Source organism: Corvus moneduloides, chromosome Z, assembly GCF_009650955.1.
Source record: "Corvus moneduloides isolate bCorMon1 chromosome Z, bCorMon1.pri, whole genome shotgun sequence".
Classification (NCBI taxonomy): domain Eukaryota; kingdom Metazoa; phylum Chordata; class Aves; order Passeriformes; family Corvidae; genus Corvus; species Corvus moneduloides.
In genome coordinates this window covers 48,582,330-48,599,364 of record NC_045511.1, presented here as the reverse complement: position 1 = coordinate 48,599,364, position 17,035 = coordinate 48,582,330, and the positions used below count along the sequence as shown (strand labels likewise).

Sequence of the window (17,035 nt, the reverse complement as noted above, 5' to 3'; positions counted from 1 at the left end):
ACTGAGAAAGACTGCAGTGTAACATAAACAATGTTTTTATTGATGTGGTCTAGAACTAAAACTGCAGGAGATAAGATAGATTTAGTGTCCAAATCACAGTTACCATGAGATAAAAAAGTTACTGAAACTCCTCTAACTGCAAACATTGGCAAAGAAATAGGCTTTGTATCAGTTGTTTTGGCTGACAATTCCACTTTGCTGCTTTGTTTATGTACACAGTCTGTTTGGAATGGAGTCTCTAAGTAGAAAGGGGAAGCCTCTTTGCTTAAAGAGAAGCTTTTAAAAGCTGTGTCAGTAAGCTTTTTTGACATTAGCATTTAGGGCAGTGCCTTAATCTTGTGATTTTCCTGCAAGCGTGGAAGGAAGAGGTCATGAAAGTTGACTTTGGACTTCTTACTAGCTTGAGCAAAGACTGATGGATTCAGTGTATAGGGTACTGTAGTCCAGAGAAGAATGATTATCTCATGATGTGGGCCTAGTTAAACTTTTGTCTTGAGTGTTAGTTTAATCTGTAAATGTTCATGGAGGAACTGATTATAAATGGTAGTGGGAGTTGTATAGTAACAACAGAATGGTGTCATGCTTTTTGTAGTTAAAAAAGTAGGTGAGAGTGTGGCAAAAGACACTGTGGTCCAAAGCCAACTTACATGAAGGCTTTGGTACTTTGAAAGGGTTCCCAACTGGTTTATCTTGGAGCTGTCCATTTGTGTTTAGCATGATTAATTTCAGTCCCTTCCTATTTTATCTTGCTTTCTCTTTGCAGTTCACAAAATGTGTGCTGAGCCTTTCCTGCCTATAATTTGATTGTGCAGTGGAAAATCTGTATGGTTTGTAATAGGTCTTTCAAATAGCTTCCATATTAACAAAGTCTCCATTTAGAAAACACACGCTAAGTTTCTTTTGGCAAAATATGCATTCAGTGTATGTTATAAATGGGAAGCATGTAGTGCATAAATACGGAAAGGCTTAGTTACTTCAGTGGCTTCAAATGGAGAACATTTTTTATTTCAAGTTGAATTCTCTGATGTGAAGAAAAAATAAGATGGAGTTTTAACTTTCTCTGTGCATGTTGTAAAAAAGTTAATGTCTTGAACTGAGCTCTCTTAATTGTAGAAAATAAAACATTAGAAAGAGCTCACTGAGCTGTAACACCTGGGATTTCTGGGGTACAGTGGAAACACATTTTAGGACTTGAAAATTTGCTGTGTGGCAGAGAATGAGAACTCTTCCTTTCTGTCATCTTAGAACACCTATGAACTGGGAATCAGGTTGGGCAGCAACTTGCCTCAGCTGATGGGATGCTCATTTCCTTGTCAGATATCCACAGTGCCTATGAGTAGTAGAATGAGAATGATTATTTTGTTTTCATTGTGCCAACTGTATTGTGAGTCTGGACAACTGCTTTTTAAATTCATGGTTGCTCAAGAGGTTTCTCTTTAGCTGCCAGAGTAGCTTTCATTAGTGAGAACAGCCAGGATGAATCATGTAGATAGTTTAAGCCAAAATTGCATTTACAGTGATATTCAGTGGTGAATTCCATGTGAATAATATTGCTGGTTGTTATGTATATCTGCTGATTGGCATATACAATGCTCTCCTAGGTATCAGGTTTTTGTAGCTCAAGGCCTTCCTGAGGCCTAGGTAGACTTATCTACTTGCTAAAATTTCAAGTGCATGGATATTAACAGGGTTTTGGTCGGTTGTTTCTTTGTTGTTGTTGTTGGGTTGTTTTTTTTAAAGAGTGTGCATGGTTTGCACAGCAAGAAGTTCTGGAAGTTAGCTGTGCATTATGAGAAGAATCACTCCCTGTTAAAAGTTTAATCAACAAACTGCTAATTTGCTCTCTGTGTCCTCTGCTCCCTTTAGAAGGGACCCCAAACAACTGTATGAAAGTCAAATTTGATGACATGTATGATAAGATATATGTTAGATTTTCTGAAAAAATGGTATTTTCACTGTTACTCTCTTTTCACTGTTTCTGCCTTCTTCCTCCTTCATGCACCAGTCTGGGTCTCTGTCACCTTCTTCATTTATGTTGTACCATTTCTAATTTCATTTTCCCTAAACTTCTCCCTTATTTCTATATTGCCAGTCTGTCTTTCGTGAAGCAGGTGCCATGTGACCACAGGAACCAAGGATGCCACCTACTCCTTCACACAGTATTTGTATTCCCTTACTCCTGTTTGTTGGCGTTTTGGTTTTGTTTTTTTTTTTTTTAATGGAAAAATACGTGGAGGAACTTGAAAACAATCAGTGAGCAGTAGATGTGGTAATTTATCAAGGACTTTATTTATTTATAATTTATTTAGGGCAGGGTGTGTAATAATTTCATTGCCAGTTGATCAGTTTATGTCAAAGATCTGCAATATGCATTTGGTTTTTGCACATAAGGCAAAACACTAGATAGCTACAGAAGTCCAGATGGCTTTAATGGTATCCATTCAGTTGAACAGTGGCCATTACAGAGAAAGCACTAAAGATCCCGCTGGAATATCTGAGAGGAAAACACTAAGTCCTTCACTACTGTACTATACCTTTGCAGAAAGCTAAGTCTGTATCCAAGATTAATTGATGTAATTCTACTGAAAATGTGCTTGATGTTAAATCCAGGCTGTAATGGAAGTATGTGGAAGTTCATTCCAGTGTGGCTGCTTGTGTCATCTTTCTTTCTGCTGCAAATGATACTGTCCTACCATTGAGTCTATTCTCTCTGCCCACGCTGTGATCTATGAGCTCCTGTAACCCCATTTCAGACAATGAGCTGGGTTAACCTGAACAACTAGAATATTATGATGGCCACCTTTGGTCAGCCCACTGTGTTTTGACTGAGGGAAGCTAGGAGGGGTTCATGCAAGCAGAACTAGTTTGGGGGGTACCCTACTATTAAGAGAAGGGAGGATGTCCAAATATCTGGAGCTATAATTTCAGCCAGCAGAAAGTGCAAGATCTTTTCCTTGTTTCTTCATCAGTCAGAGCCGTAAAATACTTGGTTATTTCCTTCAAATTTAATGAACAATAAAATAACAGAAAATTGAGCTTGTTATTGACATTGTAAGTTGGAATGGGCCCATGGGCGTCTTACCAGAAACTTGTTTTCAAGAAAGACGAGGCAGGATCCTGACTATCCTACATATCTGGATGTCCTGGCCCTTGACTATCTTGGTTATTGGAGGCTGCACCAAACTTTCAGCTCAGGACTTGTTCAGAAATTTCACAGCTGTGTACATTTCGGGAAATTGATGTGTTTGTGACATTTTGTGAATCCTTGACATCAAGTAAGTTTAAAGTTTCTGAACAGCTATGCTGTCTGTCTAGGCCATGAGGTTTTTGTTAGTTTCATCTCCATTTCTTGTCTGATACAGAGATTTTCACTGCACTAACTACTACCTCCTTTGACAGCCACTTTCACTGGCCATTTTAGCTGTACTTTGTAGAGATAAAACACAAAGTTGAGGTCCTGTCAGATCCATAGAAGACTGTAACTGAAATAGCTTAATATGTTGTGTTCATGCATGGGTGCTTTTTTGGTTTTTGAGAGGCTGAATAGCACTTTATGACCCACTGGCTGTGCAAAATAATCAGATTGTTAGAAATTATTGACTCTAGTTTTTGATACATCAGGGCTGTGCCTTGCTGGGTTTTCATAGTTCCCTTAGGACTATGTCCATTTCAAAGAGAAGAAACTATACTTCATTGCAAAACTCTTAAGCTGATGCAGTATTCAGACCGTGAACAGTTTTTAAGAAGCTTCTACACACTGTTCTTTTCTTATAAAGTCACAACCATTTGTGAATATATTTAACCCCATTCTTAATTTATCTTGTCTGAGAACACAGCTGTTTAACAGGACCAAAGAGCCACAGAGAGATTAATAGACCAGTAGATACCTTATTCACCTGTCAGCTTGTTGAAGTTTATTTCCATCTGACATTCATGGCTCACCTTGGCATGGTAGAGAAGAACTGGAAGGGTAAAAATTAGAGGACCAGTGGACAGAGATGAAGAGAATTTAATGGGTAGAGTAAAAGTTGCATATGCAAGCAATATAATGAATTTATTCACCCCTTCTGTGGGCAGGCCCATGCTTAGCCATCTTCAGGAAGACAGGAGTGTAATGGTGACTTAGACAAATGCTGTAACTCCAAACATCCTCTCTGTCCTTCTTCTTCCCCATAGCTTTGCTGAGCACATTTTTACAAGGTATGGGATATCCTCTCTGGTCAGCTTTGCTTTTCAGATTTCTGAGGTGCCCATAAGGTCTGAGTCCTTGCATTTTGCTTGTATTCTCATATGGAATTTGGAGAACACTGCTGGTAACTGCTCTGCTAACTACAGCTGTGAAGCCTGGTATCTAGTGCAGAAATACTGGCTTTCTTTAACAGTGCGATTGGACAGGATCTTTCCCAGCTCAGTAACAGAGACTTGGTGGCATGTATTTATAGCCAGTCCTAGAGGAATCTGTTTCTTTCTTCAAAGTGGATATAACTCTGTATTGACCTTTGGTTAACTTGTAACTTTAGGCATGCAGCTGTTTGTTGTGATTAGAAGCCAGGTACCACCAAAAATAACCATTAGTAACCAAAATAACTACCTCTGATAAAACTGAGAAGATAGACTGAAGGAATAGTTTGGAGGTGTGAGCATTCTCCAAGGGCTCTTTTCCACCATTCATTAATCAAGAGCATAATTAAGTGGTAAAGCAGAAAGCTCTCTGCTGATGTGCTACAAGGGTTCAGGAAGGCTTTTGTTCCCTGTTACTGGCTGTATTAGAGCTCTTTTTCGTGGCAGTGACTTGACAAACACAAACCTATGTGCATTCTGCATCTGTGGCAGCATGGGACTCCCACTGTGTCATGAACCTCCAGGCTGTCAAAATGTAAGTCGATTGCTGTTCAAAGCTGAATAGCAGCAAAACTGGTTTGGAATGAGTACCTATGATGTTTCAGTGAAGAACTACTTCTGCTGATAAAACTTTAAACTTCTTGAACCTCAAGCATTTGGAAATCAAGCATTTCCATGCTCTTCTGTTCTAGTTGGAGTACAAGGTCTTGAACTTGCATCTCTACACAGCATTGGCTGGAGAAACAGACCATTTCTTCTGAAATATGCTACTTCTGAATTCTGAAATGGCTTAAAACCTTTGGCTATTATGTGTAACACATATATACTGTCAGTTGTAAAATATTGAAGCATATCAGGTGCTGTGATTTTCTTGCATCTCCTAGCTCATTTAATGTAAATTATTGCAAGTCTTGTAATACAACTGAAAGGAGTGTTATCTCCTTATGATACTTCCCAGGGTCTTCACAGAGTGGACATACATACCTTTATTACTCCAGAGCACTCTGTTTCCTGTGGGGTCATTTTGGCATTTGTTTAATAGAAGATAAGAAGTGTTCATGTGACTAGTGAATTTGTTCCTTACAAGGTTAGAAACTACTTCCTATGTACAGTTTCTAAGCATTTCTTCTTTGATGTTCTTTGCAGGCTCTAGGGCAATATCCAACCAAGAGTTTCAGAGACTGCTCCTTTTGTTATTCATCACTTTGTTTTGTTTCTGGTTTCCCCATGTTGTATATGGGCTTTTCAGAGAGTGGCAGCTTTTGGCAAAAGGAAGGAGATACGATCTCTTCTGTCATTTGAATGGATCAGTTCCTTGTTGCAACCAAAGTCTGGTTCTGCTGATTTTGGCTGGGGTAGAGTTAATTTTCTTCACAGTTGTTAGCACGAGACTCTGTTTTGGATTTGTGCTGAACACAGGATTGATAACACAGAGATGTTTTTGTTTTGCTGAGCAGGGCTTACCAAGGCCTTTTCTGCTTTTTGTGCTGCCACACTGGTGAGGGAATTGAGGATGCATGGGAGGTTGGGAGGAGACGCAGCTGGGACAAGTGACCTGAGCTGACCAAAGGGATATTCCAGACCATCTGAATCATGCTCAGTACATAAAGTGAGGGGAAGAAGGCAAGAAAGCCAGTTATAAGGAGGCCTCTCTGTTAGGACTCTTGCCTCTGCTACATTTATGAATGTGAAAATACAATCTGGACAGACTTTTTCAGTGACTTTCCAGTAATTTTCAGTCTTTTTTAAAAATCTTTTCTAGCCTGCTGGTTTCTTTGAAGTATAGCCTTAAATATCTAGTATCTTTTTAATACATGCCTGCATCCATGAGTAAATATGCTGTTGTTGAAAACTCCTTAGCTAGCTGTCCTGGATGAAGTTGCAAGAAGTGAGTTTTGCAAATACCCTAGTACTACAGCAGTAAACAGAGTTGATACTTACTCAAGAAAGATTTTTCTGACTGAAGCACTGATCTTCAATTATGTGTGTATTTGTTTTGTAAGCAAGCTATTCATTTGGTGGTCCAGCTTCAATATTGCTTTAGTTTTCCTGAGTGTCTTCAACAGGGCAAGTTCAGTCTTCAGTGAATTAAAAAATTGTATCTGTGGCAAGCCTAGCTTCCGTACAGTACAGTCTGATCCTCTGTGGCAGTAATCCTGTTGCAAAGCTATCAAAATTTCTTACAGCTTCAAGCAGCCTTGAATTATTTGGATGGCATTAATGCATTCTTTTCAGTCATAGAGCACTTGGAGATTTCTTTATTGATTTTTGGCTATGTACAAATCCAGATTTAAATCCAAGCCCTTCCAGGAGGAACTTCATAATCAAATTACATTTGGCATTACTAATAAACTTATTCTAGATAATTCTATAGCAGCTTTTGTTTCATATTAATTAAACCTGAAGAAACTGTTGACTGTTTTTTCTCTTAAAGAAATTAAAAGAGCTGTTGACTAGGTCGTATCTTTTATTCATTGTTGCTGTGCTAGGAGTGGGAGATGGAAATAGCTGACAAGTTTCCTTTCTGTCCATGTTTTTTTGCTTCTTTGCAATGAAAGAATGTTGCAATAATTCTTATATACTGACACATGGTAACTGGTTCTCTTCCAATTATTTCACTTTTTTTTTTTTTTTAAACAGTCAAGTCCTTCATCTCCAGAGCCAGCAAGTCTTCCAGCAGAAGACCTCAGCACAAACTCCAATGGTCCAAAGCCAGCAGAAATTATGCTGGATGGTGACAGAGAAGACCTCTTTGCTGGTAATGGCCATTTTCTTCTAGCATGCCTGCACAAACCCTTTTGCCCTTGGACTGAAAGAAATGTGCTTTTCTGAGAGGGAGGGTTGAAACCTTATAAGTAGTTTGATAGTGTTGTACAGGTTTTTTTCTTGTGAAAAATGTTGTTAGTTAAGTTTGTTTATAAGTTTTTCAGTGGTGTGTACTGTCAGTGTATAATGTGGGAGTGTTTAGCTGGTCACTAACATGTTTTGCTGATAGTAATAGTCTTTACCATTTTGTGACTCAAAATGTTCATATCTGTTTGTGTGGAAATGCATGACTTAAGTTACTTTCTTGTTTTCTACTTAATAATCATGCATAAGCTGTCCCAGTCTTTTTTTCAGTTATAAAGAGATAATTCAGATTTTATTGCAAATATTTCCTTCTTCATACTTTTGTTTTAATGAAAAAGTAATAAACTGGCACATGGGACCAGTCCTATGATTTCACTGGTGCATGGTTGTATCTCTGACAGTATTGCATGCTTTAGAAAAAGATATGTGAAAGTTTTGATAAGTAATCTGTTAGTAGACAGAAGGTTTCTAAAGCTTCATAAATCAGTGGCTACTTTGGTGTTGGTTTTCAACTATCCTAACATGGGTTATTGTAGCTGTCAATTACAGGTGTAGGAACATTAACTATTCAGGAAAGGAGGTGTAATATTTGGAATATATTATGTGTATAAGATGGTTCTGAATGTTACATCTCAATTCTAGCATTTTCCCTATTACTACATGTTGAGTGAGTCAGCTGACAGTCTGCTTTGAATACAGTCATCTCCTCTTCATTGATTACCTGATGTAATCATTCCAACAGAAGCTTTATAGCCTTTAGTTCTGGGTTATTTTGTATAAATACATATATACACATGCCCATTACATTTGTTTTTAACCTTCTTAATTTGTATTTCCATATTTTTGAACTTGTTCAAGACACTGTTGGAATGTATTGGCTAGTTTAGTACCTCTCTGAAAGTGTTTTAAGAGAAAAAAGGAATAAAGAATAGAGGGCTAATTGTACTTTTTTCTGCATTTGTTTTGCCTTATAACTTACAAAGACCATCAGTGCTTTAGCCATGAAGCTTTCCAGTACTAGTCAGTAATTTGGTTATTTAGCTTCAGTATATAATGCCAGCTTTTTATAAACATAGAGCCATCTGGAGTGGATATTTTAGGAAAGCCAATTCTCCTTTGAATAATATTAAGGAAAAAAAAAAAAAAGGCTGGAGTAAATATTGAGGAGAGTCAGACAGAAGGAACAAATGTTTGCAGCCAGATTGTTTTAACTGAAATGAATGCTGTGAGAATAACACACAGAACTGATTTAATGAGTTTGGGTTTTGCCATGTAGGACATTCTCCTAAATGCTTGCAGCATTGAACTGAAGGCATCTAACACTGCATGTCTACCTCAGCTGAGACTGGTCTTTGAAAGTTCAATTTACAATACAGAATGAGTCTAATACTCTCAAACAGAGGAAAAAACAAATGTGATTTATCGAGCATGAGATAAAATATGACATTGTTCACAGTTTCCTGTTCTAAGCAAGAAGTCTGTATAATGCAGTTGGACCCAAGTCTTGAACTTCTGTCTTTGTATCACTGTTGTTCTGAAATGACATTCTGAAAAACTGCGTTGAATTTGTGTTCCAGTGCTATGCGCTCACAAGTATAACTGTTTTTTTCTTTCTTAGGACTGTTTTGCTAGGCAATATAGAAACAGTGTGAGAAAGGCAAGATGAGATACCTATTTTCTTGCTTCCAGCATGATTGCATAAGTCTGGCTTTCTAGGAAAGCAGAACTGAATTTAAAAGTGAGTGTGACAGGGGTTTTCTTTGATGTGTTGAAATTCCAAAGAATCTTAACTTGGCACAGCTTATAGGAACACTTAAATGGAGAGGAAAAAAAATGAAGCTCTGTCAGCGATTGAATCTCAGACCCAGACCGGCAGGGAATCTGAATTGTTTATTCAAAGGAGTGAGTTGGTTTTATACACTTTTCTTTCCTTATGTGGCGTGACCTATCCCGTGTTGCCACATCAGCGGCACACTTCCTTGGATGGGAAGATCACTCGCCATTCACTCGTCCTTCAGCTCAGCTCTCGGCAGGCTCCTCTCCGTAGGGCTCTGCAGTGTGACACTTTCTCCCCCCAGGGTCCAGTGGAGACAAGCCTCTGTGTGCTGCCATGTGCCTCTGCAGGCAGGTTTTACAGCTCACAACCTAATTCTCTCTTATAATTCCCCATAAAACTCCACAGCTTTGTAACTTCTGTTGTTCCTTCATATTGAATTACTAGACACTTTAAAATCCAGGTAAAGGAAATCCCGTGTGTGGCTCCTGAAAGGAGAGGTTGCCATTCTTCAGGGTCAGAAATAATTCTTGTTTTTCAGACTTGCAAAAAATGTGATGGTATGCTTCTCTAGCTATTGTAGACTTATAAGTCTTTTCCATTATTCTACCTAATATTGCAACCTAATGGAAAAGGAGGTGAAGCAGTACAAATTTTCTCTACTGCTTTAATGCAGGACAGAACCTGGGAAATTTTTTAGGCTTTTTTGATTATGCTTAAAACCTCTTTGCTATTATGTTTCTGTGGCAGCTACAGGATAATATGTGCAGTATAGATACTCATAATCTTGTCTCTGGCAACGGAGCTATTAAAACTGGGTTTCAAAAAATGGAAGAAATTAGTTTTCCTGCTGTCATTGGAGACCAGTAAATTTTGCTGCTTCATTGTGGTTCTTGGTTCTGTAAAAGCAAACTGTCTGACTAAACCCACTAAAGAACTTTCACCCTTAGAATAAAAGTAACTATATTGATTATTTGGCCAGAAGAACTACTTTATCTTAGTTTGTAGAGCTCTTACGTGCAGAGACCATAATGGTCAGTGCTCCAAATGAGGCAGTATTAGGTGTGTCTTGAGGAATTTGGAGATATATCTTAAAGCTTTGTTGTCAGTAGCCTGCTATTGTACAGTGAAGAGCTAGGTATTGAAATGGTCTTCCAAAATGTTGACCCAAAGTTCAGTGTATAACTGCACAAATACGCCATGGATTGCCCATGAAGGGCATAGCCGTCTGTGCCTTCTGCCTCTAGTGCTCACAGATGAGCATTAGATGGTGAACTGATCTGTGAAGTTTTATCAGTGTTCTGTCACCTTCTTCAAAAAAGTGGAAAACTAGAATTTTTCCTCTCCTCTGTCTGGTAAAAGAATACTATTATTTTGTTTTTTCAGCTCTGAAATGTGTTTGGGAATGGATCATGTTGTGGAAGTGTCTAGCTATGTGTCCTGGGGAAAAGTCAGTGTGTTGGAGGCTGGGGTGATGTTTGTTTTTATTGGGTTTTTTTGTTTGTTTATTTGGTGGGGTTTTGTGTTGTTTGATTTTGTGGGGGTTTTTTCCCTTTAGGCTTTTTTCTTGGTATTTGAGACAGAAAAGGAGATGATAATTCTCTGACCCAGACAAGGTGTTTAGGCCCATCTGAACAGAAAAGCTTCTAGCTGATGGTGTCTGTCAGGCTGTTGTGTAATGTGTCTGATATGAAGAGTTTGTGCAAATACCTTGCTGCTTTTTAGAAGCTGGTTGTTCAGTTCTAGCTTTATTTTGCAAGAAATAAATGCACAAAGGCATGTGAACCTACAGTTTTGAAGTCAGAAGTGGTCAGAAGGTGACTGTTGTGTTAAAACCATTTGTGTTCTCATTAAGGTTGTCCTTAGTATTTCTGATATAACGATAAGGAGCACGGGCCGTGACTCAGGTGTAGCAGTTCTTACAGTGAATTCAGTTCAGTTTAATCTCTGAAATAATTGCTATGCCTAGAGAAGTCTTTTTAAATAGCTTGTCCTCTGTTCTGCATAACAGCTGCTGCTTAAGTTTACTTCCAAATTTTTATGTTCACATGGGCAAATTTTCAAAGATAATAAGCCAATTTAATCATTCAGGCTATGTCAGAATGCTAGAGGTCTGACATTTAGAAGTGTGACTAGTAAAAATAACTTGTGGCTGAAGTGAGCTGCTAGTGAGGAATTGCAAACTTGCATTTTCTAAGATGATATTTGACAAAAAGTGCTGGTGAAAAATAAATAAACAAACTCTGTCTAATGCTGAGATTAAGCTCCAGGCTTGAGTGTTGATAGGAACTTAGTGTGGTTGGCTATAGAATGTTAATTAAGCATATGTAGTTGTCTCCTACAGCAGAATGACATGTCTTCATGTTCTTTTGGAGCTAAGCAACTTGACAGTGATCCCTAACAAAGACTGTTAATGAATTGTAAAGTATGTATTTATGTGTAGCAGTCTAAAGCACTAGATTGTTGGGAGTTCTTAATATGTTTTGGTAACTCTCATAGCTGATGTAAGTGTTGGATCTCAGTGTTTTCCTCCCAAAAGTTGGACAGAGCAGTTGCTTGCCTCTTTAAGCAAGAACTTAAGCTCTTGGGAACTACCCTGGAAAACAAGACATCTAGATTTCACTTTTCATGCTAACAATGATACTGAATATTTTAAAAACCAAACAAAACCCACACAAGCACACAAAACACCTCAAACCCAAAACCAACAAAAAAACGCACCACAAAACCACAACTTCATGCGAAGTTTTCAGGTGAAGATCTAAAATGAATAGATCAAGCAAATGTTTCTGAAGTGCCATAGTTTCTACTCTGAAACCTACCAGATTAATGTTTCCATGGGGAAAGAAACACACCTGCAACACAAGCAGAAAAATTATCAATAAAGCTTTTTAATCCAGACCATGTCATCTGAGTACTCAAAGTAAAGGGGTGTGTGTAAGAAGCATAAATGCCAGAGTTCATTAGAAGAAACCTATTTTGTGAGAAATAGATCTTCAGCTCATGTACTACTTGAAGACTGCTTTTCTGAGGGGGAAAAAAATAGCTAGAAGTAAGAGTTTGCTGTTTTATATACAGCTAATGCTTCTTTTTCCTTTCAGGATCCTTGCATATTTTTGTTTTTAAAAAAAAAGTGCAATAACCTCCTCCCTGTCCAGCTCAGTCCCATCATCCCCTTTCGCATCTTTTCCATTTCATGCTTCTAGATTTGCATAATGCCTGGATGAATGCAAACCTGGGGTGAGAGGTAACAAGAGGGAGGATGGCATAAATTCTCATTTCTTCCTAAAATAACTGACTTACTGCTATCAAACAAACAGATACTATTTTCTCTGGGTAAGTTCCTTCAGGGAAATAAAAAAGAAAGACCAGTAGGCAGCAGCTTTAAAAATTTGCTAATCCTTCTTGGAGTTCATTTGATGCACAACCTAGATCACTTTATGATACTAATGGGTATGTGAATACAAGTCTGAAAAAGAGGAGTCCTTGAGAAGATGAGTGCTTCTGTTTCATCTGATGGCTGTGCTGCTTTGTTACATTAAATTCACATTTTTTCATGAGGTTATACTTTACAATAAGAGGATTGTGTTCTCAGTTAATGAAAGTAGAGAAATCTATGTGCTTTGAATTGTTTAATGACTTGTTTTATAAACCTGTCTAAAATTTGAAGATAAAGAGAGAGAAGTATATAGTGGTGGTTAATAATTTGTTTCCTGAATGTGCTGGAATACAGCTAGTGATAGAAAAAAGGAAGAACTGAAGTGCAATTGCTTTATTTCATAAATATTTTATATTTTATGTTTTATCATGTATATAGTACTGTGTTACATATGTATATGCATATTTTTCTGAGAAATGTTTCTGTGAAATATTCATTTGTATAGCGTATATGTTGAATGCTGTTAGCCACCAAAGGAGAGAACTGCTGCTTCTTGTTGAAATGTTGCTGTTCTGCCAATCTAAAAGCTCTTTTGCAACTGCCTCAGCAGTTGCCCCACCTAATCTTAGGTTTTGAATTAAAATTCTGTATTGATTTAAGATGCAGTGTCCTTCCTGTCACATTTGAGGAAAGGAAGCATGAGCAGATGCTTATGTTCTGTAAGATTTAGCAGTAAGAATAAAGCAGTGCTACGACAATAAGTATTTTCAAAGAAAGGCTATAGATTCTCAGTTCATATTAAAAACGGAGAATATAAAGAGGTGGTTGCTTTTAACTTTAGTTTGAAAGTACTATGAAAATCTGTAATTTGAAATTAGGAAAAGCAATGCCAGCAGGTTGAGGGAATTGATATTTCCCTTGGCTCAGCCCTGCGGAAGCCACACCTCGTGTGCCGAGTCCAGGTCTGAGCTATCCAACACAAGGGAGACATGGACAGATGGGAGTGACTTGAGTGCAGGGCCGTGAAGATGATTGAGGCCATAACGTGTATGGCTTAAGAGCTGAGACTGAGAAAGCTAGTGCTGGATTCATTCTTTACTGGGGCTTGGGGTGGAGGGGATCCTATAGTGTATATATGGTAGGGATATGGTAGTGTTTATTATGGTAGGGAATGGGGAAAAGGGAGCCTGACTTCTCAGTAGTGCCCGCTGACAGAACAGGAGGCAATGGCTACACACTGAAAACCAGATAATACGCAAGAAAAATCTTACCTTTTTGTTTGTCTTCGGTGAGGGTGAGGGGGTGGTGTTGGGTTTTGGTTCTTTTTTCTTGTTGGTGAGGGTGGTCAAGCACTGGCACAGGTTATCCAAGGAGGAGGTGGATTCTCCTCCTTGGAGATGCTCAAAATTCATCTGGATGTGGTCCAGTTTAGCCTGCTCTAGCTAGAGCTCTACTTGAGCAGAGAGATTAGATTAGATGATTTCAGAAGTCCTTTCCATATTCAGCAGTTCTGTGACATACTCCAGAATAAAATGATGGCAGTAAACTTTTGTCACCCTCAAGCCAGAATGAGTGTCTGCTTTGGTTTAGTGCCTTTTTACCTGCTTGGTAAGTACTTCCCACAGAAGTCTAGTTTGTGAAAGGACTTGAGGTCTATTGGGAAGTCAATTTTGGTATCAGATGACTGTTCTCTAGTCCATATTATCTTTTAAGAAACTGGAATTCTTGAAAATTCAGGTTGAGTGAGAACCACTGCATTGTTCACTTATTTGGACTAGAGCAGAAACTTCTGTATACCCAGGAAATTTTTGCCAGTGGTCAAAACCAGTTAGTGAGATTTGTAGAGCCGGGGTTTGCATTGTCTTTAAACGTAGGGGGACTGTCCATAGTCTGAAGGAAGTAGTCAGTTTCTAGTGAGCTGTTTTAAGCCCCAAAGAGAAGGGAAATAGAGACTGAAGATAATCTTAATGTCTCGCATGCTAATATTGCTACTTTACAGTTTGTGGGGTTTTTGGCTGGGGGGGGGGTGTTGTATTAAAGGTTGTGTAACTTCATTTGATAGATGGCTTAGTCTGCTTAGTTACCAGCCTATATGGCTAAATCAGCTGTTGTTCAGAGTGTGAAACAGGTGATGAAGAAGAGCTGCTTCTGTGGTAAAAAAAATTAATTAGTGTTCACAATATGTCATTGTAGTGGTTTGGTCCAAAATACTCATTATTGTTTATCTTCTGTGAGATAAGAATTAGAAGAAACGCAAAGCAGGCACCAAACTTGAAAGAAATATAAAGAAGTTTATTAACAGACCTAAAAGAGGGGAAAAAAATTATACCACCTTCAGAACTCTCCTCCTCCCCCCACCTTCCTCCCTTCTCCCACTGACAATGTGAAAAGACAACCCTCAAGATGTTCAGTCTGTTTACCACTTCCATAATAACCTTGTTCAGTCCATTTAGAAAGAGAAGTCTCTTCTTGCTCATGCTATGAAAACAGTATCACAACGAGACAGCCGCCCACTTCCAAATATTGTTCAGTCCATTTAGGAAGAGGAGTCTCTCTGCTCGCATGTGAGTCCCTTCCCCCGACTTGCAGCTTTTCCCGCAACTGCTTTTGAGGGTCCACTCTTGAAGTTTTTTGGGGTACAATTTTAAGGTTGAGCCGTTCAGAAACAAAAACAGAGGCCCTTCTCCTTCCCTGGGAGCAAAGGGTCTTCCTCATCTTCATTGTTAGGACTATCTCTGGGAGCATCTCTAGGAACTGAGGTTTCTCCTTTCCCGTTTGGAGCAAAAGTCCTCATCAGGTTCATCTCTCCCTGTCCAAACTTCTCATGAAATTACAGCTGCGTCAGCATCTGCCTATCTCAGCGCAGGTGCTTTTGCTCACGAGTTGAACACTCCACCCCCCATATCTTCATGAAATTACAACAGGATACTCTGATATATCATAGCTTCACAACAGAATTTCAGCTTTAAGCATCTCCTCTCTCTCTTCCCTCAGGGTTTCAGCTCTTCACAGCAATAAAAGGGTTACTCTCACCTCGGCCTTGCAGCTTTGCAGCTGGAATGTTGAATTTTTCTTATCGCAGTGGAGAGGGGGGAGAGCCGAGCCGCTCCGGCTGCCCACGGCAAGGCAGTGGGGGGGGTTCCACGGCTGGAACAGGTCCATCGGCTCCAGGATGGCCGTGGCCCGGCCTGACCCAAGCAGGGCCTGGGCTGGGCCCACTGGGCCCCGCTCGGGGCCCGCAGCCACCTGTGCCAGCGCCGGAAACGAGAGAGAGCTTGGGGGTGTTTGTGTATTCTTAAGTGTGGTCACAGAGGCGGTCACAATTCTAAGTGGCTTAGAGAATTGTCCATATTCAAACTGGCCAGCTGATAGGTTCTATCAGGTCCCAGAGGAAACTGTAAGCACCCCTTAGCAAGGACATCCCTTCCGGGACTGTGCTTGCTAACCTATGACAGTCATGCAGAAGTAAATTAATTGTGGATTGTGACTACTTTAAAAGACTCTTTACTGAACAGTATACCAAAAAAAAAAAAAAAAAGGCAATATTGATCTTAATTTAACTCACTCTGCGCTACAAGCCCAAAAGTCATATCTGGCTTTAGCTATATGTTGAAAAAATTTTCCTACACAAATGGGTGCTATTTATTTTATCGTTACTGTTTATCGTGCGTGTTTGTTATCTTTGTGATGCATATCCATCCGTGTTGCACAGGAAATTTATTGCTAACTCAAAATGTTTATCTAGAAGCAACAGAAGAAGTTTCGTTGGACAGTCCGGAGAGAGATCCCATACTTTCACCAGAACCTACTCCTGCAATCACTCCTGTAACACCTACTACATTAGTAGCTCCCAGAATGGAATCGAAAAGCATAACAGCCCCCGTGATTTTTGATAGATCCAGAGAAGAGGTATGCTGTAAACCTCTAAACTATGGAAATGTCTTATTTGGATTTTTAAGTTTTATTTTATTTTAAAATGCCAATTCCTAAATGTTGTTGCATGGCATCATTCCTTGATGTTTATTTTGCAAAAGAAGTTTAGTGTGAATTTGACTCATGAAAATACTGTAAGAATTCACTACTGAGGTGATTATATTAGAGATATGTAGTGTGGGGATTCTATTCTTTCAGAATAGATACTTTAAAAGTGTATGTAGGAGTAGGCTGTGAGCTTGATACATGAGAAATGTTATTAATGTAAAATCACTCTTACTAAAGCCTGTTACAATTTCAACTTGTATTTCTGAAGCTGTTCCAGTTTTTAGCATTATCCTGCATGCTAACAAACAGTTAAGGGTAATCGTAGAGTTAACATTGCTATTTACATTTGATGTTCCAGTCAAAGCGTGGACATTACTGAATGCCATTCATTCTGGAGAGTTCTCTTACTAGACAGTGACTTTACAAACAAGATCTACCTGTGACTTGATACCTGCCACGTGATGGCATTCGATTCTGATTTTGCCCCCTTCAGCCCTGGTACTGTCCCTTTTGCCATGGCGTTTCTTAAGATCTCTCTTTCTATCAAAGTTACGTATAGTACATGAAAGATTATGAAATTCTGGAAGAATAGAACTCAGACAAGTATCAGAAAATTTTTGATCTGTTGCTTTTCCCTTCCCAAGCTCTTCTGCTACAGATACCGTTAACGAAAAGGAATGTCTGTCCTCTGATTAGAGACACATAGAAAC

At 38.9% G+C, this 17,035-nt stretch overlaps 1 protein-coding gene across 2 annotated transcripts in view; it reads left to right on the top strand.

Annotated features, from left to right (window-relative positions):
* The window catches only part of SNX2 (sorting nexin 2), a 32,566-nt gene that overhangs the window by 1,226 nt on the left and 14,305 nt on the right, over positions 1-17,035 (top strand). For both annotated transcript variants that reach the window (XM_032095793.1, XM_032095794.1), the window contains exons 2-3: positions 6,982-7,099; positions 16,090-16,253. In XM_032095793.1, coding sequence (XP_031951684.1) covers positions 6,982-7,099; positions 16,090-16,253 — 282 coding nt within the window. The remainder of the gene's footprint in view (positions 1-6,981; positions 7,100-16,089; positions 16,254-17,035) is intronic.